The sequence below is a fragment of the Podarcis muralis genome, chromosome 3 (genome assembly GCF_964188315.1).
Source record: "Podarcis muralis chromosome 3, rPodMur119.hap1.1, whole genome shotgun sequence".
NCBI lineage: Eukaryota > Metazoa > Chordata > Lepidosauria > Squamata > Lacertidae > Podarcis > Podarcis muralis.
In genome coordinates this window covers 68083594-68110535 of record NC_135657.1, presented here as the reverse complement: position 1 = coordinate 68110535, position 26942 = coordinate 68083594, and the positions used below count along the sequence as shown (strand labels likewise).

The 26942-nt window shown below is 40.9% G+C and overlaps 2 protein-coding genes across 4 annotated transcripts; both read left to right on the top strand.

Annotated features, from left to right (window-relative positions):
• The first annotated feature begins 392 nt into the window (after positions 1-392).
• On the top strand, positions 393-9784 carry LOC114593301 (nephrocan-like). 2 transcript variants are annotated; one of them, XM_077926057.1, is made up of 4 exons: positions 393-1022; positions 4646-4790; positions 7095-7996; positions 8663-9784. In XM_077926057.1, exons 3-4 carry the CDS (start codon positions 7113-7115, stop codon positions 9108-9110), a joined length of 1332 nt encoding a protein of 443 aa, XP_077782183.1. In that variant the 5' UTR covers positions 393-1022; positions 4646-4790; positions 7095-7112; the 3' UTR covers positions 9111-9784. The 2 variants fall into 2 exon arrangements, with proteins under 2 accessions (XP_077782183.1, XP_028577510.2); XM_028721677.2 differs by lacking the exon at positions 393-1022 and having other exon boundaries at positions 1029-4790.
• Positions 9785-9933: 149 nt separating this feature from the next.
• On the top strand, positions 9934-26676 carry NUS1 (NUS1 dehydrodolichyl diphosphate synthase subunit). Of its 2 annotated transcripts, XM_028723264.2 has the most exons (5): positions 10135-10809; positions 20018-20140; positions 20597-20749; positions 21796-21895; positions 24275-26676. In XM_028723264.2, the coding sequence occupies exons 1-5, from the start codon at positions 10398-10400 to the stop codon at positions 24363-24365; spliced, it is 879 nt and encodes a 292-aa protein (XP_028579097.1). In that variant the 5' UTR covers positions 10135-10397; the 3' UTR covers positions 24366-26676. The 2 variants fall into 2 exon arrangements, with proteins under 2 accessions (XP_028579098.1, XP_028579097.1); XM_028723265.2 differs by lacking the exon at positions 21796-21895 and having other exon boundaries at positions 9934-10809.
• The last annotated feature ends 266 nt before the right edge of the window (positions 26677-26942 follow it).

Here is a 26942-nt window from a genome sequence, read left to right as displayed (position 1 = left end):
GCCGACCCGACCTAACCCTCGCCGGCGCCCGCGGGACGGCCCCCTCCTCCTCTCGGTGCCCGCGAGGCGAGGCGGGACAGGGAAGCGTCGGCCTGAGCTCGAGGGCGGAGCAGCGGCTGAGGGAGAACGAGGGGTGGGGGGGCGGCTCTCCTCGCGAGGCGGCGCATGCGCGCTAGGTGCGACTTCGCTTCCGTCACCCGGTAGGGCAACGCAGGAAAACCGCTGCCGAGCAGATCGGCGCTCGGCTTCTTCGGCCTGCCACAACGGAGGCTTCTTTGGCAGTCAGGTCGGTTGGGCCGAGATTCCCCACAAATCGTCGATCGACGGGCGCTGGCGCTGCTGCTGCTGCTCTCTGCCAGAGGGGGCGCTGCGGCGCAGCTCTACTTCGAGGACGGCGCGAGTTTAGCAGCCGGGTTTTCGGTCTGGTTCTCATTCGCTTAAAGACGTGAGAAGATCCTTCCTGGATCTTCCTCGACAGGCCTGTCTAGCCCAGCGTCTCGTTTCCCACAGCGGCCGGCAATAGCGACCTGCAATGCTGCTGCTTATTGGCCCGTCGGGAGCTCGCATTGGCGTTAGGAAGCCGCGCGGGAGAGAGCGCGAGGCGACGGGGAGGTTGCCTGAGTCCGTTTCTGAGCGTTGCTATATTCCTAGAAGCTGTGGCTGAGCAAGGCGGTCTTAATTGGGGGTGGGGGACTTTTTTTATTACTAGGAACATCTACCACCCACAGCAAAGGGCTTGGAATTAAAGAACCTGGTGGCTTTCTCTGAGCACATGCTGAGCCCAGGCACTTGTTTCCAGTGCTAGCACTTAACTTGAGGTCTTAACTGAGCTCTTGCGCTCAAAAGTCCATGCCAGGTTAGGTTTTTGTTTTAGTGAGGAAAGGAAGTTTGGTTGCTGGAAGTCAGAGACCCTTCCCGATCTACTGCGATCAGCCGGATCTACCTTCTGCCCCCACTACTTGAGCTCTACACAAGTGCAAGCACTAAAGGCGGGTTCGGAAGGAAACACTGCATGTTCCCGGGTAAAAAAAAAAACAAGGCTATTTTGGCCCTAAAAAGTTCAGTCTCGAGACTAGACGTATGAACTGTTGCAGCATACAAGAAACATTTTTTAAAAATGGCATTGTACGACAGTGTGAAAAAACCCAGTCCCTTACCTGAGGCTTACGTTCTAAATAATTAGCGTGGAAAGTTCCCTAAATACGTCATAGGCTTGAATAAGGCTTGAAATCCTTTCCATTTGTTGTGTTCAGAGTCACAGTGAATTCGCAGTTTACTAGCCTGTCCCCTAACCATCCAAACTTACTTCCATTTGTGCAGGGAGTAACACAGTACTTAAGAAGTGGGATACAAACAAACCTGTTAGCATATCTGCTGTGTGGTAATCACATTTTCCTTCTACTTGGGCGAATATATTGTGTTATAGGGGGAGCAGAATTGCTTTCCTCCCACCTATCCTCCAAGAATATAACTTGGACAGGTGTGCTAGCATCACATAGCCTAAAACACTTATTTAAAAATTCCTCCTCTCCACCCATCCAATTTTTACAAACTTGGAAGATTTTTAAAAAGCTTATTTGAAGACTCAGCATTTCTAAGAACAGGAGTTTAGTCATTTAAATAAATTGCAAGAACCAGCAGTGATACTTTCTGTACTGCAATACCCTATCATTTTGGCAAGAATTTTGTTTGATCCCTTAAAAAAACAAAACAATAATTAGGCTGCTAAGGATTCCTTCCCTCCACCTCTGTGCTGCTTTGTTTGAATACAATGTAACTGCAAAGAGGAATCTTAGCACCTACAACCTGTCTGACCAAATTCGGTGTTACTGGCTCTGGATGGAGCTAGCATAATAGTCCAATTATGCGCATGTATACTCAAAGGCAAATCCCACTATATCAGTGAGGCTTTTTAGCATGTGTGCATATGATTGCAGTCTTAAATAAATGGGAAGGCTTTTAAAATTTCTGGAAGGCCTCTATCCCTTTGCTGGTTGGAAGGACCATGGAAAGTAGCAGCTTCCTTTGAATTTTCAGAATGACTTTGTGTATCGAGGGGTGCAGCATTTGCTCCTGATAAGACAGCAAACTCTTTTTCATCAAGAGGCATAGGTAGAAACAGTACAACAAACATTGCCCTGTCATAAAGATTATTATCACTGACAGGTGTGGTTCATTCAAATACCAGAATCCAAGGACAAATCCCTGTTCAAGTTTGTTTGTTTTTAAGCGGGGGACATACTGTCCATCGAACTTCTTAATTACCTAACACCTTTTTTGATCCTGCCTTCCTAATTAAATTGTCCAAGATGTCTTACATCCGTAAAACAATAACTTGTAAAACCATCCACATCAAGTAACAAACCAGCAATAAAACCAGCAGTAAACACAAACAAGGAACGTGCAAGAATATAAAGTGAAGGTTCCTGTGGTGCATGCAGGAGAGCAGAGTAGGTGCACCACAATAATGTATGGATTGCAATGTTAAGAACTGGAAACGTTTGGTGAAAAAAATAAATCACAGAGTCATTGTGGGTAGAAATAGCCAGCCAAAAAAGCAATATAGGAGGAAGGAAATATCACCACCTCTACTCAAATTCTGATGCTTATCTTGAGGTAAAGAAATTAGAGTTAGTTGAAGAGAAAAAAGGTAATAATGGGTGGCCTCAATTATCCTCACATTAACTGGTACATTCAGGCCAACATAAACAACATTTCAAGATGTAATAAATTAGTCAAAGAGCCTACAGGAGAGGAGGTGAGTACGTATTTAATATTGAGTGGTAGCCTGGATCTGATTAGCACTTTATTTGTTGCTGAATGGTATATATGGAAACCACCTTAAAGAGCTTGAAGTCACATTCATTTTAGACAAGGAAACTTGACAAAGCCTAGGGCATTATTTTAAAACCAAGTTATAGGCGAGAGTCCCTTCAGGAAATTTGGAGCATGTATGTGGGCTCATGAGAATGCCATTGTAGTTAAGGAAGAGCAGTGTTGAAGAAGCCACACAAGACAAAAAGGCTTGCATTCAAAAGTCTTGCTCCAATGGGAAAAATAAAAAAGGACAAAACAAATATAAAACTATTAGGCAGGTAAATAAAGTATTCAAGGCGTAAATGCCTAAATACACAAAAAAAACAGTTTCTTTAAATGCAACAAGAACAAGAAATCAGTGAGACAAATGGTGGGACCTTTACAGACCAATCTTGAATTACATGGCCAGCTGTGTTGGCAGGGGCAGGAAGAAATACACTGCCTGTATACTGGTGGAACAAATACTGTATTCTAGTCACACGTGCCAAGGAGGAGAGGGGCAAGCATACCACTCAGAAAATGGCATAAAAACAGCATCCAGGGAAATGTCACAGTGCTGCCAATGATGCCCACATGCTGACCACACAGGAAGGGAACCAATGAATTCATGATGGGCATGAATTCATGATACTCCCGGTACACACCCCTGGAACAAAATGCTCAAAATGACACCATATGAGCCCTGGTGGCATGGCCAGCAACCATCACATTAAAAACTCCAACAATAATAATACGGACCCTGCTGGATCAGGCCAAAGGCCTGTCTAGTCCATCATGTGGTTCTTACAGTGGCCAGCCAGATGCCTCTGGGAAACCCACAAGCAGGACTTGAGCGCAACAGCCCCCTTCCTACTTGTGATTGCCAGCAACTGGTATTCAGATGCATGCTGTCTCCACCAGTGGACACAGAATATAGCCATTATGGCTAGTAGCCATTGATAACTTTATTCTTCATAGATTTATTTACTCTTTTAAAGCCATCTAAGTTTTTGGCCATCACTACCTCTTGAAGGAATAAATTCCAATGTTTGCTTATGCACAATGTGAAGTACTTTATTTTGTCCTGAACCTTCTAACATTCAGCTTAATTGGTTAGTCCCAAATTCTTTTATGCAATTTAGAAAATTATGCCATCTAGGCATAATTTTATATGTCTTTGTCATGTCCCCTCCTGATTGCCTTCTGGTTGCCCTCCTGGTTGTCCCAAATATTGTAACCATTCTGATTTCTCCTTTCATTCTGATTTCTCCTTTCTGCAATAATGCAGCACCTTACTAATGCCAGTCTTCCTTCCTCTGGATCAATCATGCAACTATGTTTGTGTGTCAGGATGAAAGAGGAGCATCAGGGTCTTTTTCCTGATGCTTTTAATACGGGGTCATTGAAAATCCAAAAATTTTATAGCCCACTATAAAACAGCTCTTTATCTTTTCTCCCAACTCATTCTGTGGTGTCACGCTTAACCAAACTAGGAAACTACAGATAACAGAAGTGTTTGCAGATTAGGCAACAGCCAATAAATAAGATCAATTTCCATGCCAGCCAGAATAAAGATTCCTTATCATTGTTTAAACCTTTTGCTCTTTCTGATGCCTGTGAATATTTTAACCCAAGGAAGTTAAGAGATTGTCTTTTCTGTTCCCTCTCTTTTAAACAAAGGTAAAACACTGCATCTGTATTATCTTTTTATCAGGTGTTACGGTATAAAAGAACACATGGCACCTAAATTCATGTTGAAGCTCACATTTAAGCTGGTGCTGCTCGGGAAGGTGCTATTTAGGAAAATGCAGCTGTTATGCCTTTTACTCCTCTTGTTTTATCTTTGCAGAGCTCAAACCCCCACTTGCCCGCGGAAATGCCATTGTGACTTGGCAGGGAGAGTGCAGTGCTACAGAGTTGGAGAAGTGCCTAAAGAGATTGCTAAAACTACCAGGGGAATTTACATCAGCCATGGCAAGATCAAACACCTCCAGGTAGGATGGTTTATTCATTAGCTAACCTACATTTTCAAATTAGAGTGGCAGGGTGCAAAAGAGGACAGACTTATTACATATGCAATCTTTGTATAGGATGCAGAATTTGGTACTGGAGGTTTTATTGGGAGGGTGGGGTTAGAATTGCCTCTACAGATATTTCCTTTCCTATACTGCTGTTACAATATCAGGAGCCCTCTTCTCCAATGTGTCTGCTGCTGCTGCTGCTGCTGCTGCTGCTGCTGCTAATAATAATAATAATAATAATAATAATAATAATAATAATCTTGTTCCATGTTTTAAACTGAACCTTGTAGCCCAGGGCTATGAACTCAGATCTAAGCCTATTATTATTAATAATATTAATATTATTATTACCTTAGTTCTGAGTGCACAGCCTTGGGCTACAAGGTTCAGTTTAAAACATGAAACAAGAATATGCTCCCTTTTATTTTGTCTAAATAAAAACCACCATCCAGTGTTCCCGTCTGAATTTTAGAGAACAGTTCCCCATGCTTGGTGTCAGGTGTGGGGAACCACAGGCACTTCCAAATGTTGCTGAACTGTGACTCCCATCAACCCCAGCAAGGGCAAGGGATGATGGGAGTCATAGTTCAGCAACCTTAGGAGGGCGAAACTGTACTTCATAAAAATTGACAGTTAAACACAACTTAATAAAATAATAATTAAAACAAGGTAAATAAAAGCACATAAATAAGCAGACTAAAAGACAAACAATAGCCAGACTATCCATTGTTATCAGTAACCCACAAATGCTTGGGCAAATCAGGTGACCAAAACATAACGCATATGACTTGTTGCAGGTAAGTTCTAGCAGCAGAATAGTATTGTCATATATTAAATATCATCCATAATATTCAAATATTTATGACGTTATACAGCTGTTTTCCATTACCATTGAGAAAAATAAATTTATTTCATTTGAACATGTACAAAAAATAACCTTTCCTCTGTACAAGTTCAATGCATGGTATTGGTAGTTCTGCAACAGTGTTGCCAAATGGCATAGCCTACTCCTGTCCCTTTAAGTTTTAATAAGCAAATAAGCAGAAAAAGCGGCACATTCTAGGATCAAATAAGAAACCAGGACAACTTATTTAAATCAGAGACATCCCTGGAAAATAGGGACACTAGGAGGGTCTGTATACACACAGAGTATTAGCCACAATTGTGGGTGATTACATAGCAGCAAATCTTGGGTTTGCCACCCAATGCGCCCTTGATTGAAAACCATAACTGACCCTGTCTGACAAATGTTGCTCTAATATGTGTGGACAGATCTGTTTATTACAGCCAAAATTTACTTTTACCTCTTGTACATTAGACAGACCAATAAATGTTCTTACACAAATAGGTTTGTTTGCTCATTAGTACAAAGTGTAATCACAATTTCATGGGCAAGAAAAATAGTATTTGCATGTCATGACCAGAAAAGAAAAATGGAGGTTCTTATCAGGGTAATTGACTATTTTGTCAACTACTGACCGGATAGCCAGTTGTAACACAAACCTGTAGAGCACCTTTGCACAAAGGGCTGCTTTGTTCTTTCTTCTTAAAACTTCTAAAAGAAGTGCCAAAATTTATGTCATGAGATGATGCTAGCATTTTCTTGTGTGCTCTACAAAAATAGAAACCATCTCTAAACTGATGTATGAAGATATTTCAAATAAAGCACACAGTCAAGCCAAACTAAGTAATTTAAAAATCCATGGTTCTACAACTCACAACACTTCAATTCTAGAATCAGAATAGTGTTGCCATATATTGGATATCGTCCTTTATATTATTAAAAAAAATCTTTTCAGTTCATTAATTTTTTACTGCTGAATCATGAAAAGATATATTTCTAAATTCAACAGAAATATTGTTTTATAACTAACAAATGCTTTGTTTAATTTGAAATACTAATGTTTCTAAAGGCACATTCTAATTAAGACATGTATCCAAGAAGGAAACTCAGCAATTCTAATTTTCATTATATTCTAATCTTTACAATGCTAGCCTATGCACTGTAAATATTAGAGCTCAGTGGGGTTTACTCCTGGGTAAATCTGAATAGTATAGTGTTTGTTCCATGCCAAGCCTCTAGAGGGCTCCAACTTGCCATGAAACATGGACAAAGTCTAGTTTGGCTAAAATTAAATCATGCTCACGTACAGTATAATATTGTTCTTGCATAACTCCCATTTATTTGAATGATGATTTGTGGCCATTCCATGAAACTAAATCCATCTCTGAATTAGTTTGGCCAGAAATAATTTTGTTGTGGCTTTTGTCCTTTAGGTAACTGACATCAGCAGCATGTCTGCCCTTGAAGAATTTGTCCTGACCTGGAGTGGGACAGAATCAGTAGAGAATAACACTTTCAAAGCTCTGGATGCATTGAGGACCTTGGAACTTCGGAAAAATAAACTAAGGCACATACCTACCTTGCTTCCAGGAAGCCTTGAAGTACTGAAGCTGGGGGACAATTTAATAAGTGTTGTACATGAATCTAATTTTGAAGGTTTACAAAAATTAAGGGTACTTGAAATACAAAGCAATGTGATTTTGGCTCTTTCTTTTAGTACTCTCTCCTCCCTCAGCAGCTTACAAAGTTTGACTTTGGATGGAAATAATATGGAATATGTGTCTGGAACCTTCTACCTACCCAACCTAAAGTATCTTAGCATGGAAAACAATAAGCTGCAGTCTTTCTCAGGAGGATTTTTTATATCTCTTTGCAATTTGCTATTTCTCAACTTAAATGGCAATTTACTGACAAGCACACCTTCAGATCTGCCTGCATCTTTATTGACATTGAAGTTAGAGAGAAACCAGCTCAAAATGCTAAAATTTGGAGATATGAGGCAAATGGCACACTTGTCAGAGCTTTTCCTGTCTGAAAATCAGCTTTCATCACTTGAGGGCGTAGAGTTTCTTTCCAGTTTAACTAGACTGGAGCTGTCTGGGAATAAACTCCAGATAATCCCATCCAGATTACCAGTCACGTTACAGAAATTTGATTGCAGCAATAACCTGATTGAGAGAATAAAGGCGCAAGATTTCAGGGAACTACATAGCCTAAAGCACTTCTTCCTTGACAACAATGTTGTTGCCACATTTGAAGATAGGGCACTTCAGAACTGCACGCAACTGTCTAATCTGGCACTTGAACAAAATCTACTTAGTTCTATTCCATTAAGGTATGTGACTGGATTGGGCCCGCCTTTTCACACCTGCAACAACTGTAAGAAAACTAGGTGTGCCACTGCAAAATACTTAAATGACTGGGATAAGTTAAAGCCAGTGTGGCATAATGATAGAGTCAGCTGAGAACTGTGGAAACACCAGTTCAAATCCCCACTCGGCCATGAAATTCACTGGAGAACTCTAGGCAACTCACTGTTTCTCAGCTTAACCTACCTCACAGGCCTGTTGCCAGGATAAAATGGGGAGGCGTGACTGTGCATGCTGCCTTGAGCTGAATGGCGAAATGGTGGGATATCAATCTAACAAATAATGAATAGAGATTGATATTGCTTCAGAACAGATCAATGTGCAAACAGCATACATGCCACTTATTTCAGTGCAGTGGCCAGATTTTTGAGCCCAGAATCTGATTTCTAAACGCAGGCACCAGGACTCATGCCTCCCAGGAAACCAATTTAGTCTAAACCACTGTATTCCAAAGATGAGTCCTTGCTCAAATTACTCCCTAGTCTGGTTTATGTGCAAGAAATTGGTTTCAAATCACTTTTCTACTATAATGCTAACTGGGTGGCCTTCAGGCAAGGCATTATTTCTCACCCTAATGACAGGCTTCTTGTTTTAAGATACTACATAAAACAATGTTTCTTTCTTTACTTCAGACTCCCACATACACTAGCCAGACTGGATCTGAAAGGAAACAGCATACAAAGAATTAAGGAGCAGGAACTGAAGAATTTAAGGCACCTGCAGGTCTTAAACCTACGGAACAACAATATATCCACCATAGATCACAGTCTCTGGAAATATTTACCTCGACTCAGATACCTATATCTGGACAGCAACCCATGGAATTGCACTTGCGAATTCCTCAAAACCAGAAGGGTGCTCACAGCCAAAGGCATAGATGTTAAAGGAGGAAAATGTAAAGCACCATCAGAAAGCCAGGGTGAAAGCTGGATGTCTTCAAGAAAGGTTCTGCATTTGTGTGCACACAACAATCTGTATTCATTAGAAGAAGGAGAAGAAATAGGAAAGAACACAAGCATTGATAATCTCTCCAGTCTCAGAGTAAACATGGATGATTATTATGATTATGAAATATATTAAACAGAAGTCCCCAGTAAATTGCAAACTCGAGATTAATTCGGTCCTCCAGAGCAATCTATCCCTGACATTTTTTCATTTTGACCTACAAAATTGTATGTAGTCAGCAGCTTCTAAACCTATTGAAATCATTAGCTCTACCCAGGATTGACCTGGTAAGGCTGGGCTGTTACATTCTTCCTGTTTCCAAATGTTTGGAATGGAAATGAGACAAATCTAGTGCTGTATTAATGTTGTTTAGACAACACTTCAGTGGGGCCCTAATGATGGTATTTGGGTGGCTATACACAAACCTGGTTTCAGTACTGTTTGCACATGAAAAAAGTTTGGGGTGAACCGACCTGTTTCGTTTCTGATCAGTGGATGTACTATAGCTTCCTGCTAAAATCCTGTAATTTTTCATACAGCAAATGTCCAGGGTGTGTGTTCTGCTTTTGTTGTGTTGTAATTCAAGTGCCACTTCATACAACACTAATGTTGGCTATCTATAGCAATTACTTGTATAAGCAAGATATTCGTATTTGAGAGTGTGGGTAGGCAGGGTGGTAGTGTTTTGAAATCACAAAGTGCTTTGTTAGAATCCACTTCGCTGTGCATTTAATATGAGGTGTCACGGGAAAAACAATAATGCGAATAAATGAAAATTAGTAGTACACCAATAAAATTGACTAAACGTATGGTCGTTCCTCTCGTGCATCTTCGTTTGTTCGGTCACAGGAAAAGTATATATTCACGGATGATGAAACTGTTGCGTACGGTGGCCTCTGATGCAGAGTCAGTGACCGAAAATGAGCAAACTAAAGGAGTGAAAAAGGCAAAGTCAAGCAGCGCTCTCCAACCCAAGCAGCGCGACTATCAGCAGCCGGCGCACACTCCCGCCGCTAGATGTCGCTGTGCATGAGGAAAACACGTGCTGATTCCGAGGGCCGCCGCCGTAGGTGGCGGAGAACTCGCTTTCCCGTTCATCTTGGAATTCAGCTCGGAGACACCGCCCTTTCCTTTAGGGAGCCACGTCATTCGCTCCACCAACCCGGAAATGGCCCTCGGCGGCGGCGCCTCGGCCAATGGGCGGCCCGTGCGTAGGCAAGAGGGAAAAGGTCAGGGCAGGTATGGAGATGGCGGCGCTAACGGAGGTTGCCGGGCAGATAAAACCGTGTCCGTGAGGGAAACGAAGGCGAGATGGTTTGCGCCTCGCACTGCGGCTGAGCCTTCCTCGCGACAGCAGCTTCCGCCGCCGCCGCCTCTCCTTTTCCCGCGTCCGGTTCCTCGCGCCGTCCTCCGCCCAGACCAATGAGCGTCGCGCACGAGCTGCTGTGGCGCCTGCTGCACCTCATCCTCCACGTCCAGCGCGCGCTCTTCGCCTGGTTCCGAGGCTGGTTCGGAGGTCGCGGCTCGTGGCTCAGCCGTTGGCGGCGGCGCGCGGCTTCGGCCGCGGCCGCCGTCGCCTCGCGGGCTCTCCTGGCCCCGGCGGCGGTGGGCACGGGGGCTTTCGCCTACCACAGGCCGGCGGCGGCAGGGCGGAAGGTGGTCGGAGGAGGAGGCGGCGGCCGGTGGCGCAAGGACGGGAAGTCTCTGCATAAGCTGCCGGGCCACGTCGGGCTGGTGGTGGTCGAGGAGGAGCAGAGCTACGCGGACATGGCCAGCCTGGTGGTGTGGTGCATGGCGGTGGGCATCTCCTATGTCACCGTCTACGACCAAGAAGGTGAGTTGCCCTCGGAGCCTCCCTTCGGCCACCCGCCTTGTCCGCTTGCCCGTTCCCTAAACCCCTTTCGATTTTCTTCTCCCATCCCATGCGGAGGACGTGACCTTGCCCTTGCTCGGTTCAGCAACGTTTGCTCTAAGTTAACAGTTTACTATAAATAAAGGCAACCCGCGCATACCGGGAGGCAACTTCCACGGAAGTCGCATGTGCCTCCTCTGAGAACACACGTGTAGCGTGTGTTGGTGGCATCTGAAAGGGGTGACAGATGGGCAATGGGGTGGGGGTTAAGGATACAAAGACCTCTGTTGAACGGGGCTTATTGCCAGGTAACTGCACACAATTGCACCTTTGTTGCTGCAAAGGATTTGAGGAATGCCCCTTGCTTCGTCAGATGTGCTGCCATAACAGTTAAAGTGCCACAAACAAGAGTAGACCCGCTGAAATGAATGAAGGTGAGTTTGTCTTGATAAATTTTCAGTCCAAGGATTTCAATGACTCTGTGTATTAGTCAAATGCAACGCCCTGTTTCTGGTTGCCAGGAGTTGTCTTTCCCCTTCATTGCAATCCTGTGCACATTTACTCTTGTGTTCAGTATGCTTGGAAGTAAACCTCTTATAAACACAGTGGCATGTTGTTTTGAATATACATGCATAGGCTTGGGCTGTTGATCCCTTACCTGGACTGCATCTCTGCCTGAGGTTGAACAATCCCTTGCTCCTCTTCTATAGGTCCAAATTTGGAGCTGTGGAAGAGGTAGGTGATTCCCAGGAATTGTGTAAGGCAGTGTTTCCCAACCTTGGGTCTCCAGCTGTTTTTGAGCTACAATTCCCATCATCCCTGACCACTGGTCTTGCTAGCTAGGGATGATGGGAGTTGTAGTCCAAAAACAGCTGGAGGCCCAAGGTTGGGAAACACTGGTGTAAGGCATCAGAGGACCTCAGAAGCCTAGTGTAATTGCTGGAATCATACCACCACTGCTTCTAATTCTAGCTTTCGGGCTGGGAAAGGGGGAGCAAGGGCTAGGTAGCTGCATCAACACCCTTGCTACCCAAACAAGTCCCAGACTTTCTCTGTAGAGCAAAAGGCTGGGGCTTATTTATGCAGTGGGTGGAAGTGTAGCTCAAAGTGCCACCACTTTTCACTTTTCAAGGCTAGGACTTGACTGGATGGAGGAGATACACGGAGTGCCACAGCTGTCAACCACCTGTCTCCAGCCTTTTCCAGATGCAGCTGGAGGGAAAGGCTGAGGCTCATTTTGCAGTGGTGAATAGACACTTCTTGGACCACCCACTGTGCAAACAGCCAGCTCCGAATGTGGAGCTGGAGAGGTGGATGACAATCTTCCCCATATCCCAACACAAGAGAGGGATGTCTTTGCTCCTCTCAACTTAACCAGGAAGGAAGCAGGTGGGTTTCTGCTTCTCACTCTTGCCAGAGAGCAATGTATCACTTGCCATGGCAAGGGGGCAGAATTGTTAAAGGATGATCAATGTACATGAAAGTTTTTTAACATTAAACAATAAAATTCAAACTAATTTATAAGAAAATACAAAACACAACTGTACAGAGAAAAAAGAATAGAGAAAGAATAACTAAAAGACCCTTTATCACATTTATATTGTGCATATCTTATCATTTATCCACACATAGAAAGGCAGACTCCCGCAGCGGTTCTCAACCTGTGGGCCCCCAGATGTTGTTGGACTACAACTCCCATCATCCCTGAGCTCTGGCCTTGCTAGCTAGGGGTGATGGGAGTTGTAGTTCAACAACATCTGGGGACCCACAGGTTGAGAAAGTCTGCCCCAAAATCTCACCTGGGTACATGTATCAAAGTCATTTAATTGAAAACCAGTGCTGCTTTCTTACCCCTCCCTATTTCCTTTCTAACAAAATAATAGAAGGTATTCCTCTCTATCTGAACCCCATCTCTGACCAATAAGGAACAGTACAAATCAGTTCTATTTTCTGACCAGATCCTATCATGCAAACTGTGTTTGTGATGTAGTTAGGTTGCAGGGAAATGGGAAATAGTGGTGGTAGTTTAAGGTTTCAACCAAGAGCATTGGTCTGTAGCCTCAAAAGAGAGAAACATTTGATGCTGTATTATATTTTGAACTTCAGAAGACATTTTTTCTGCCTTGAAGAATCAAGCCCGAAGCAGCAGCAAATGATGCAACTATGTGTAGGTTTAATTTAATTTGTTAATAAGTACAAGCATGTTATTTAAATTTCATATGACTACTTAGTCTCAGATTCACATGCTGATGGTTGTCATACTTTGAAGTGAATCACTTGAGAAGCTTTTTTCCATCTTGCATACATTAAAAGCAAAAACATAAGCACAATTGATTTTATGATACTACACAGGGGCATATGTATTCAGATATTTAGCTGCATTCAAAAAGTTACTTTTTTAAAAAAATCAAGCTTTCAACAAACTGTAGTTGAAACTGGTTTTGGAAACAGACCAATTAGGTAAGAATAAAAAGTCACAATTCAATTCCATACATCCGTATTCTGTTTATAGCTAATATTTCATATGACAAACAATACTATGCAGCAGACACGTTTTCTCTTTTTGGAATATTTGGAATAGGAATTCTATCTAGTACCCATGGGGTAGGAAATCTTTTAGAGGTCAAGTTCTGAAACTGTCAGCATTTGGGCCTCTTTTGTAAGCTTAGAAGATAGTTTTTGGCTGCTGCTGCTGCAATGGTGATGATGGGTTATAATAATCTCCCCCAATCTCATACTCATCAAATGTTTGGGACCCGTGGACAATGGTTAGGGGCGTTGGGTATTATAATCTAAAACATCAGGAGGGAATCCAGCTGGAGAAGGTTGGGACATAGCATTGATTCATGGACATCTGTTGCTAGAATTCTAAAGTCATCTTTAGTCATAGTACGCTTGATAAAGCAAATAACTCTAGTGTTACATTGCACCTTTATTTTGAGAGTAACTATATAAAATGTGTAATCATGTTAGCAGGCTATAGGGTAGGAGAGATTGGAACAGTTCACTTCGTCAGCTGACATTGCCTCCAACGGCATTGGAGAGGCCTTGTTTCATTCATGTGAAAGCTAAAAGGAGAGTGCTCGGTGCAAGGGAACCAAAAGATCCCCTTTCACATAAATGGTGCTGCCACTGAGGCTGTGCTTCTGCCACTGCATCCAAATGCATTTGTCAAGTGCTTACTTCAGTAATGTGCTTTTTTACAAAGCACTGGGGAGAGGTGTTTTGATTTTTCTGATAAATCAGAACTGAACTCTGTGTTTAAGATCTAAACTACAGAAAACTAAATGAATAGATTGAACAAATGTGGTATGAGCCAATCCCTCATTAGCTCCTACATTCCCAAGGCGTCATCTTACAGGTTAGCTAGTTATCCTGAGTAGTTGTTTCTAGGTGCTTTCTTCTTCAGTGCCTTAGATACACGAGCATGGAGTGTTTGATACAACTATTAAAGGCATGTGGAGAGGCAAGAAAACAAAAAACAATTTAAACTGAGCACAGTTTTTTTGGACATGATGTAGTTGTTCCACTTCACAGTATCTCTTTCCCAGCTCCCCAGGCTGAAACAGCTACCATATCTCAAACAGAAGGAGAATGGAGCATTACTGAGAAGAAATATGTATCAATGTAAATTATTTATGTGATTTGAAACTATAATTCTAATCTTATTTTCACTCAATTTGACAATATCTGTGTGAATGAAGTGCATAAACTTTTTGTTTTTTGAGAATGTTTTAATAGGAACAGCCTACAGGGTGAAGGTGATGGCAAATAGAAACTTGATACATACTTGCATTCTAACAATTTGTTGTTGTTGCTGTTACTAATTACCTTTTCTGCAACCTGAGGTCCGAGGGGAGTTACAATATTAAAACACAATATTCAAAACAAAACAAAACACAATACTGTATTAAAACATTTCAAAACAGCCTACAGTCACAGAAACAAGGTGGAGCCTAAAAATGTATATGTCAAGTGTCAAAAGCCAGAATTAAGAAAGCTGCATCTTCAGAATTTGTTGGAAGTTGTATAGTAAAGGTGCCAGATGCAACCTGGGGACTGTCACAAAGAATGCCGTCTCCCGGTCCGCCACCCCTCAAGCTTCTGAGGGTGGAGGAACTACTAAAAGTGCCCCCTCTGCTGATCTTAGCAGTCAAGAGGATCTGTAGGAAATGAGACAGTTTTTCAGATAGCTAGGCCCTGCATGTTTAGGACTTTAAACACTAATGCAAGTACCTTGATTGGGCTGGAAATGAACTGTTAACCAGTGCAGCTGTTTCAAAACTGGGGCTATAGGAGATCTAAATGAAACCCCAGCCAGTAATGTGGATGCTGCATTTTGGATCAACTGAAGTTTCCAAGTCATCTTTAAGGGCAGCCGCATGTAGCGCACATTGCAGTAATCTATTCTGGAAGTTACCAGAACATGGAGTGCAGTGGCTGAGTCATCTCTGTCCAAAAGGGGATGTAGCTAGTGAGCTAGCCATAGCTGAAAAAAGGCATTCCTAGCCACCGAGGCCATCTGAGCCTCTGGGGCAGTGCTGAATCAAGGAACATCCTTAGGCTGCAGATCTGCTACAACCCAGGGGGTGCAACCCTATCCAGGGCAGGCTGCCTTCTTCTCTTCTGGATATGGGAACTTGGAACACATAACACCCTCTGTTTTTAGGATTCAGCTTCAGTTATGCATGCTGGTTAAGAAAATCCAGACTTGTGGACAGGTGCTCTAGATATGTCCAGTTTTAAATTTTATATGTCTCTAAACACATGTCTTTTTAGGTGGAATTAAATTCCATAAAGAGAGACTGACTAGTACACATAGGGATTCCTCAATTTCAAATGTCTTTTATGTATAAATTAGAAGCTTGACTATCAAGAGCAAGGTGGAAACAGAACTTCAGACAGATCCAGAAGCTATACAGTGGTACCTCGAGTTAAGAACTTAATTTGTTCTGGAGGTCCGTTTTTAACCTGAAACTGTTCTTAACCTGAGGTACCGCTTTAGCTAATGGGGCCTCCTGCGCCGCCGCTGTGCGATTTCTGTTCTTATCCTGAAGCAAAGTTCTTAACCCAAGGTACAATTTCTGGGTTAGTGGAGTCTGTAACCTGAAGCATCTGTAACCCGAGGTACCACTGTACTAGCAGAAATGAGAAGCCTTATAGAATAGCTTATGTGTTGAAAAAAATAATGTTCCTGTTTAATTATAGGATGGTAAATGCATAATAATACTATTGTGATTTTTTTTCTTAAATATTCATGAACCAATCAACTTTTAAAACTGAGTATTAAAAAGACTGCTTACTTTTTAAAAAGATGCAATTAACTTTCGTAAGAAATACACATTAAAATGAAACATAATTGTATGTAACAGAACTACAATTGTATTAAATACATTAATCTAAGCCTCAACATGTCACAATTCTAATTTTTTTATACAACTCAGATTTTAAAGACGCCAATACTGAGATAGGCTCTAATGGATGACTAATAACAATTTAGGGAATGTTATCTTCTGTGAAAGTAACTTTGACCTATTTGTATGGGCTGAACAAAAGTTCTGTAGGCTTTAATGGATAGCACTCCCACACAGCAAGGCTTCTACAAGATTATTTATAATTGAAAACCTATTGGACACTTCTCTGCCTAATGCAGAAAAGGCAATTAGTTTATTCTGCTGAAAGCATAACAACTCTTTATTTCCAGGCAAATACCTGGTACAAAAATATATAAACCATTTTCATATTAACTTTACATCTTAGGCCCCTAGAGATCAAAGGAACATTTCTGTAATGCTAGCCCTAAGAAGGAGTAGGAATTGTTTCAAGAAAATAAGTTGAGTACTAAAAGTTTTAAAGAAACTTAAAACTATAAAAATTGCTGGAACCAATATAAAGGAAGAAACATAAATTATATGCTTGCTAAACTTTTTTTTTTTTTTTTTTTTTTTGAGAGAGAGAGGGGGCTAATAAAGTTGACAAACAACTGCACATAAAGAAAATTTGGTGCCTCCAGTTTTCAGAAAGCTAAGAAATATTAACTCTAATAGTAATGAATAGCCCTGTATCATGAAGTTTTTAATATCTGATGTTTCACTGTGCTTTTTATATTCTGTTGGAAACTGCCCAGAGTGGCTGTGGCAACCCATTTACGTAGATGGGTAAAGGTAAAGGTAAAGGTACCCCTGCCGGTACGGGCCAGTCTTGCCAGACTCTAGGGTTGTGCGCTCATCTCACTCTAGAGGCCGGGAGCCAGCGCTGTCCGAAGACACTTCCGGGTCACGTGGCCAGCGTGACGAAGCTGCTCTGGCGAGCCAGCGCAGCACACGGAAACGCCGTTTACCTTCCTGCTAGTAAGCGATCCCTATTTATCTACTTGCACCCGGGGGTGCTTTCGAACTGCTAGGTTGGCAGGCGCTGGGACCGAGCAACGGGAGCGCACCCCACCGCGGGGATTCGAACCGCCGGCCATGCTATCGGCAAGTCCTAGTCGCTGAGGTTTTACCCACAGCGCCACCCGTGTCCCACGTAGATGGGTAGGGTACAAGTAAATAATAATAATAATATCAATAATAACAGCAGCTCGTGAGGCACTCAAACCAGAAAAGCTGCACCTGGCCTTGTCTTTAGCCTATTTTTATAGCACAGTAGCAGTTGATTGGTGTGTCATACCTATATAGTCACATATGTACAGTTGGGAACCACTTAACTTGGACAGATTTTGGAACATTCAGGACAGACAAAAGGAGTCACTTCACACTCTGCATAGTTAATTTGTAGGATGTAGTGTTGGCCACCAACTTGCATTAAAAGAAGATTAAATGTATTCATGGAGGATAAGGCTATCAACAGCTACTAGCCATGGTGGCTGGGCAGTACCTTCCATGTTGAAGGCAGCATGCCTCCAAATACCAGTTGCGAAGAAAGGCAAGTGGTGTGAATGCAATCAGAATGCTGTTACACTCAGGTTCTGCTTTCAGGTGACCACTGTGAGGACAGGATGCTGCACTAGATGGGCCTTTGGTCTGATCCAGCAGTACTGTTCTTACAAAAAGTACTCGAAGTTTATTTGCCAGGTTCAACTGCAAGGTCTGTGGGAGTCATAACATCTTATTGTGCAAAGTCACCTCTACAGCTGCTGCTACTTGTTCAGACAAGTACAGCTTGGTTAACAGTAGTTCTGGTCTGTGCCCAGCAGCATGTGTTTGTTTTTTCTTTGTTTTTATTTAAAACAAAGGCTGAGACTTAGCTAGATTTAGCACCCATTGGCCTCATTTACATGACAACTCAGTCCTGGTTTTAAGGTAGACTACATAACCTGTACTTCGTTATGCTGCCAAATTAAACTCTAATAAATCATTTAGGTTAAAAGTGTTGAAAGAATTGGCTGGGCTCCAAGAGCCATGCAACTCACTCTGTGCACCGCAAAGTACTTTGGGGTTGGATGTCTCAATCAGCACTTCGGTCATGTGACAGTAGTTGGCAGTAGTTAATGCAGCTCCAATGTCTGTCTTTTGGGGTGGGGGCAAGGAGTCAAAAACTGTTAGATACGCCAAAAGCCTTAGGTGTACCTTCAGTAGAGTTTTTGTATCCTGGACATTACTTGCACTTGTGGATTCTGGTAGTAACAAATGGTTCGATATAAAGTTGTAGAAACAGAAGACTGTTCATGCAACATATATTCCCTTTCTTCCCATACCCCCAAGAAACCTTTTTGGAGTGTCATACCCCACTTAGCAATACATGTAACTCTACCCACATGGGTATACAGGATCCCACATGGAAATTCATGCCTTAAGGTTGGCTGTTTGGGAAACCTCAAAAAATGTCACCCACCTGACACTTTCAAATTGGGCAAAAATAAACTTGAACACATGGGATGCGGGTGGCGCTGCGGGTAAAACCTGAGCGCCTAGGACTTGCTGATCGCAAGGTCGGCAGTTCGAATCCCCGCGGCGGGGTGCGCTCCTGTCGTTCGGTCCCAGCACCTGCCAACCTAGCAGCTCGAAAGCACCTCCGGGTGCAAGTAGATAAATAGGGACCGCTTACCAGCGGGAAGGTAAACGGCGTTCCGTGTGCTGCGCTGGCTCGCCAGATGCAGCTTGTCACGCTGGCCATGTGACCCGGAAGTGTCTGCGGACAGCGCTGGCTCCCAGCCTATAGAGTGAGATGAGCGCACAACCCTAGAGTCTGGCAAGACTGGCCCGAACGGGCAGGGGTACCTTTACCTTTACTTTACCTAAACTTGAACATGCGTTAATGATGTCTTCAAGTTCTTCAGTTCACCTTTAAAATTAAGACTACTGACAATCATGCAGCTACACAAAATAAATGCAGTATAAAATTGCAAGAATAACGTTTATATTAAAAAATTGCAAATAGTAATCCATACTTTCACTTTGGAACTTTAATCTTATTGTTTTTTCTTCTGTTAATTACATTTTTATTCTGCCCTTCCTTCAAAGAGCTTGGGATAGCAAACATGATGCTCTGCTATTTATATTAAATTAGGCAGGGCCATCTGATTACTGTTTAAAAGATGATCTGTTTTTAATTTTTTAATCCTTGAAGGTGGAATAATTGGAACATAACTAATTCTGTTGATGTTAGCTGGATATAGTAGTTGATTACAGCAGGATTACTAATTTCCAGTCGGTATTCTGATTTGTGCAACAGACTAATTAAGTCTGGCTGAAAAAGATTTGTGGTATCTGTTGCCAAACTGTAGTTCGCTTTTCTCAAATTCAGATGGCTGAAAGCTGTGGTTAAGGAAGCTTAGCTACTATTTGGCATGATATATGAATTAATGTTCCGTAATTCTAGGAACTACCGCATCAGCTGAACAGAAAACAAAAGCAGACAAACCATTGTTTCCTCTGTGTGTGTGTGTGTGTGTGTGTGAGAGAGAGAGAGAGAGAGAGAGAGAGAGAGAAGCAAAACCCATGGTTTGGTATGAAAACTTCAACTATTTGATGTCAAATTGAAAATTCATACAAGTTTCTGTAAGATGGCTAGCCTCTGCATCCTGCCTTTTCTTCAGGGGGTAAATGAGGCCCAGATCTCCTTGGATTATTTTTTAAAGAAAAATAATTAAACTATTTATATGACTCTAGAGATCTATAAAAATACTGACACAGATTACCTGGAAAATGATGATCAATTAACCAGTACTTCTTTCTCTTCTCTTTGCAAGGTTTTTTCAAAAGAAATAATTCAAGGCTAATGGATGAAATCCTAAAGCAGCAGCAGGAATTGTTAAATCTTGACCGTTCCAAATATACAGTGAAGTTTGCAAATCAAGATAAAACAGATCAAGGTAAGATTTCTTATTTTGAAAATCCTGTACTGTTATTGAGTACTAGAAAGTTCCTGGACACCCAAATCTGATCCACAAACATTGATTAACTCCCTGCATGGGAATTAATGGGTATCTCCATGAGTACAATAAATCCCATGAACATCTCGGCATATGCTGATAGCTGGAATTGAGTGTGAATGCCTTATTTTACAGAAATAACTGGCAGTTTTAGTTAAATGTTTAAGTTTTGATATTAAACTTTTACTGAACTTTTAGCAAGCGTTTCTTGTGATTCTTTACAGAAGGTTCATTTTGTAAATTAAATTTAAAATAACCTTGCTGCTGGGAGCCTTCACTGGCTTTGGGAGTGGAGAATGACGTTTATCCTGTTTGCAAGTGAGAGGTGAACTTCAAGAACAGCTGACTTCTTCCATTTTCATTTAATTGCTTTAAGTTCTTCCTTTCTTGTTGCAGTTTTAAATTGCCAATCTACACTGAATGTGCTGTCTTCAGAGGATGGGAAGACAGATATAGTAAAAGCAGCTCAGAAATTTTGCCACTTAGTAGCACAAAAACAAAAAAAATGCACAGATCTGGATATGGACGTCTTGGAAAACTTATTAACTAGTAAGTATGATGGCTGAAGTTGTTTACCCCTCATGAAAAGTGGTGTGTGTGGGGGGGGGGGTGGCTAATCAGATGACAGTAATTTTCCCAGACCCAAACACATTTGTATCTAGAGCTCATACCCATTGTGCACAGTCTTCAAACTGGCAGATTCTGAGGGCTGCTTCACAGAATACCTATTTCCCACAAGTGTTTTGGTGTATGCTATGTAGTGTTGTGCATTTCAATGAAATTTAATTGCTTGTGGGACGTGAGTGACTCATTATTTGTTATAGCACATAAAGTAATTTGGAGAGAATTGCTTCAGCCAAGCCATCTGAGGTAAATTTTATTCAATTGCCAATTGAAATTTGGCTATAAAGGAATTTCAGGGGGAACTTATTTTGACAGCTGTAGTGCAACTGCTTTTTTTATTAAGTAGTGCCAGGAGATTGTTACATTAAGTGCTGTTAAAAACAAACTGTAATACCTCACTAAATTTACCATTTGGCAGTGTTTCATTTTAGCGAGCAGAATTGTTTTATCTGCTTTTGTCTAGCTATATGTTACAGCTTGATGAGGAAATGTTCAAGTTCACTGTGGATATATACACTGATGTCACAAATGTATGTTCCTGGCTGCCATTAATTACATTAAGTAAATAAAGCTAACAGAGATTCAGATTTCCTTTGCTCCAAATGAGCAAAGTAGTAATAAGCATACTTGCTTTCAGTAAATTCCAAAGTCAGTGGGCACGGCAGTGTTTCAGTTAAACTATCATAAAGACCAAAGAATGATATTTTTTTTAGCACTGTTTAAACTAGATAATCAAAATTGTAATTGTAATATTTATCTTTATATACCAACTAAATTTGCACACAGTAGTTAACTGTCAAATTGTTTGAGGTCATTTTTATGGGGCCTAAGTGATGTCCTCTCTAAAATATTTGGTACTGTTCTATAGAAAATAATTTGTAAGAAATGCACATTGTATGTGAAGATGTGTTAAAGCTCTAATGTAACAAGATGGTCTTAATTCTACAACCCCAAACTATTACTCTCTTTAGGTACTAATGGCTTTCCTGACCCAGAATTAATATTAAAGTTTGGTCCTGTGGACAGTGTATTAGGCTTTCTTCCATGGCAGATCCGATTGACAGAGATTGTGTAAGTTGACTATACATAGTTGTGTGTAACTTGGAACATTTACTTTGTGTTGCAAGTGGCTTTGACCCTTTGTGTTAAAACTTTCATGTGTGATTTTCAGTAGTTACATTTATCAGTGAATATGCTATTCTTGTCATCATGCCCCAAATAATAATAGTTCTCAAAAGCCCCTATTAAAAGCATGCTGACAGTTTCTTTTCCTTTAGTTGATACATAGTTTCCCACTTTTTATAAAGGTGCAAAATGTGTGGTCAACTTGTGAAAGGAAAAATTATTATTATTTTGTTAGGAGTGTAATAAATTTGTAATAAGAGAAGGAAAGCCATTTATTTTGTTACTCTGAGTACCAAAAGACCGTTGAAAGATGTTGCAGGACATTCTGATCCCAAATAACCATCATGTTGCCCATTGAGATCACATCCTAGTTTTCCATGTTAATAGATGTAGGATATCTACCCTCACATAGATCTGAACTTGAAATTGGTTACAGAGATTACTATTCCTAGCTTCACCCTTTAGCATGAATTAAAATAGTTTGAAACATCTAGATTTTTTAAATCGTAGGTTAGAGAATTGAAGCCTGCTACCACTACGAAGCAGATCAGCAGCAGGCTTAGTTCTACCAAGTGTATACCAAGAATATGTTCTCTATACCATTCCAGTGTTATAGTTACTTGACTATAGGAACCCAACCATAATGAGAGGTACTTTGCTACTAGATACTGATTTAACAGAGCTTCACTGTACCCATAAGACAGATCCCCATTCAGCATAGTAATATTCTTCAGTAGAGAAAAAAAAAGTCTGCATCAGAAGCAAAAGCCTGTCTAATATTATGTGACCCCCTGTGTTAAAAGCTATAGAAAGGTCAAGGGGAGGGAAGGCGTAGTGTTTTCTTTTTCTGCCCAAGTGCTGTATTTCCTCCTGGGCAACCTTCCAGAAGCCACATTCCAGCAGCAGACATGGCTAGGACAAAAGTGGGCATAGCTACAGTTGAGGAGACCAATTTCTCCTAAAAGATTTTAGCTTGTTTTCCAAGACTAATTACCAGAGGGAGTGATTTTCCCACCCTAGATTTGATCTGTCCAAAAAACGTGTGCTCCTTGTGCAGCAGTTAGGCTTGAAAGAAAGCCTTTCTTCCTGATCTAATTGCTGGAGAGTGGCAAGGAGCAGGTGCTGTGGGCTGGTTTGCAGGCTGCTGATTCTCCAGTGGTCTAGGATGACATCATCTGTGGCAATCACCAGGTGTAGGTTGCCTTGCAGAGCAACTGAATCCATTCAATTAATGGTTCCTGCATAAGCATGGCTTAACCTAAAGAATTAAGATTTAGACCTGGGAATAAAAAGTGCTAAGTATCTCTGGAAGTTACAGATGGTCTTCCCATAAACATTAGCTACACAGCAAATCTCCCCCTTCACTCCAGTCATGCTTGTGCATTATTCATCAGCACTTAGGCTGTGGGGCTTTCTGGCAGGCTTCCACACTGTAATCTTGATTCTGTAATCTTAACATGCATCAGTCATGCTTTGTAAATATTCTTGGAATCTGCCCTGTTGTGTGTTTCTTAAAGGGCCAGGTTGATCAGGCACAACACTCTAAAGTACTGTTTCATGTAAAAGGCACACTAAATTCAGTAATTTCCATACAAGTGTTCCTGTGTGAATAGTTCTGTGGTATCAGAAAATTACTTAATGTAACCAGCTCAGTACAGTCAAATGATGACTGGGTTCATACAATCCATGATTAACTCTCATCTGTCACTATGCAAATCTTTAGAATTAAGGGAAATGGTTGAAACTAAATTTTGGCTGAGGAATGAAGATTGGATTTCTGAAGTTCTCTGGAATGGGGTTTGGATTTCTGAATCATTCCAGATATGAAATTATAACTATCCTTGAAAACAGAAGTTAGTTGAAGAGCTGTTAATGTAGTAAGACAGTGCCAAAACTGATACAAGAAAGCATGTGTTTGGCTTGACTTCCCTTCAGTAGAAGGTTAACAAAAGCATTACCTGGAAAGGTGTGTCGGTATTTGAGGACTATCATACTTGGCTGTCATGTCAACGGAAAAGCTATGTGAAAGTGAAGCTGTGAAGTAGTATTAAATAGTATTGCACCTGTAGCTGGAGCAATAATGTCTCCTATCATTTTTCTACTTTTCTCCCTTCTGTTTAGTAATCCCAATATTGTGCAGAGCTGGTCAGTTCTAAGTAGTCATCTATTCTAATGTTAAGTCATTTAAGTTTGCAGATCCACTTGATCAATAATAAACCAGTGAAATAGTTCAAAGGCAAGGATTAGGATAATGCTACTTGGATTTATCCAGTGCACACATTACTTAGGATATTTAGCTGCCTCTTTCCAATTGTGTTTTCCCAGTTCTTTGCCTTCACATGTGAACATCAGTTATGAAGAATTCTTCTCTGCCCTCCGTCACTATTCAAACTGTGAACAGCGCGTGGGAAAATAACTTCTTGCTGAACATTATCAAGATTTCCATGGAAAGGACCCAGTGTCTCTGTTTACAAGTACCTGTGATACATAAAGTCCAGTACATAGTCTCTTAATTTATCAAATTCAATAAAGTGTCTTACCTTTTTAGAATTTGTATGCGTGTGTACTCATAGTCTTTGGAGTTGCGGGGAAAGCAGTGGTCCACTGCTGTGGCATATGGCATACCATAAATATTGTAAAACAACTGTTTAGAAGCTTCAGGCCTCTCTTTCCAGTGACCAAATCCTTAATACAAGGAATACTTCTGACTTTGAGGGAACCAATCTAAGTAGCGCTACAATCAATGGGGAGAAACACTGGACCATATAAAAACCCTTCCTAGAATTTTCTGCTGTCATACCTTTGTCGTCTCATTCTCATTGGACTTGAATAACTGAAAGTCTAGGAAGCTGTCTGCATAGTTGTCCTCAAAAGCGTCTAGAAATGCACCTCAGGGGTTTGCGGGCGTGTGTGTGCTTAAAATGGAATTAAAAGTATAGCTGAAAAAGATAAGCGTAGAAAGCTCAAGGGGTTTCTCAAACATGCTTTTTAATCACACATGTTAAGTACATTATGAAATAACCATTAGAACAACTGGCAGCTGCACAAACTATAGCCACAGTCTTCCCTTTCTCTCTTAGGAAGGTGGGTGTTTCCGCAACTTGTTAATTGACAATTAAACACTTTATTAGAAGTCAATAAATGTTGGGTTGGATCATCACCATATAACGGAATCGCATAAACTGATTTCCCCCCAAACAATATGAACTATAAGATATACATTACAGTGTGTGTTTTAAAATGGTATACTCAAATTCTAAGGTAAGTTAAGAAATACGACTTGTACTATTTTAAAAGGCTTAATTTCATTTTGATAATTATAGTCCAAATCCACTGTGATGCATTCATTTTAAACATAAGTAAAATTGTCAATTTACATTTTTGTGGTAATGTAAATGAATTGTGTTTGGCTGCATATAGCAGCAAAGGGCAGGAAAGTATTAATTTAATATGCACTGATGAACCTGTTCCCCTCCCCCCATTATAAGATATGGCATGACTGTCTGCATAAATGACTGTGACAATTGTTGTATGGCAGTGTGATAATACAATCTAATTGCAAAACAAATATGCAGAAAAATAAAATTCATAGACTCATTTTCTTGATCCTGCAGCTACTTAGGTGCTGTTTAATATATATGGTATACTGTTCCTTCAAACTCTTAACCTAATTTTATCCCTAAACATTGATTGGTGAAGTTAAGTGTCCAGGTGTTCCTTTTCAAAAGAGTATTTTCTTATGGAATGGAAAGCCCATTATTTTTTTGGTTTAAAATGGAACCAAATTTAATATATTTTGCAAATGGCTTTTTATAAATGCCACAAATCAGTGTAGTAAAGTATTGCAGATCATGCTGCTATTTAACAGTATTTTTCTTTTTTAGATCAAATCTGTAATAGGTTCAAAAAGCTCATAACAAGAGTAAACTAATTGATTTCTTATTGCTTGTTTTTGAGAAAAATATGCTTTCTGCTGTGAGCTAATGAAGTAAAAAGGCACCAGGATGATATTCACAGTCATTTGAATACCAGAAGCTTTTTCCTGCTTTGCTGTAGTCCTCAAATTTCTATTATGAAGACCATGAACCTGTGCAATATATTTCAGTAATGCTTTTGACTAATGCACACAGTTCTACAATTTGGACATTTTTGGTTTGTTAGAGAGAGGGTGTATGGAGCGTAGCCTGAAAGAGAGATTCTAGGTAGTAGACTTCTGTGTGGTTGGAATCATCTGGAGAGAACTGGCAAATGAAATTCAGAATCATGAGCTTACCAAAAGAATTCTGGTACAGTAAATGACAATTACAAGAGCAAAGGGGAGAATTTTATGTTCTTTTTTTTTTACTTGTTAATTTATTTCCTTGCTTATATCAGTCTGCTGCAAATTGCCAAAGAATATTTACAGTGCCCACCCTGATTTTGGTCATTCCTTGTCACATTTGACACCATTAGTTTCTGTAATTTGGGCCAGAATTTAACAATGAGTTAGCTGTGCCAAAAACACTGTGCATATCCACAATTTACTCTTTTTGAATGTATGTCATTGCAGTACGCTTCCCCCTCCCTCTGTTGTCTTGTGAGAAGATATAGCAGTGACATTATGTATATCTTTGGATACCTGTAAATAATATGTAAAGCAAGTTTTTATGATGAAGAAATTCTTGGATTTCATTACTGAGAGTAAAATCTGAACCTGTAAAACAAATAAATTTATCTTTCTACAGGCAGTGATGGTGTACGGATATGTGTATTGGTTCTGCATACAAAAGTCTCTCTGATTATGCTTATCAGTATATAATATGTAAGAGAAGACATGTTGGTCTATTCAAACAGCCATCAGGATTTGATGCACGGTTTGAGGTTGGATTGAACTTGATGTATTCACTCAGTCAGGATAGCTCTCTCTCAGGGTAACTACTACATTGATAAAATGGCAATAGAATCTAGGCTAATGGTTAGTGCAAGCCATAAAATAGAAACAATTTACAATTTT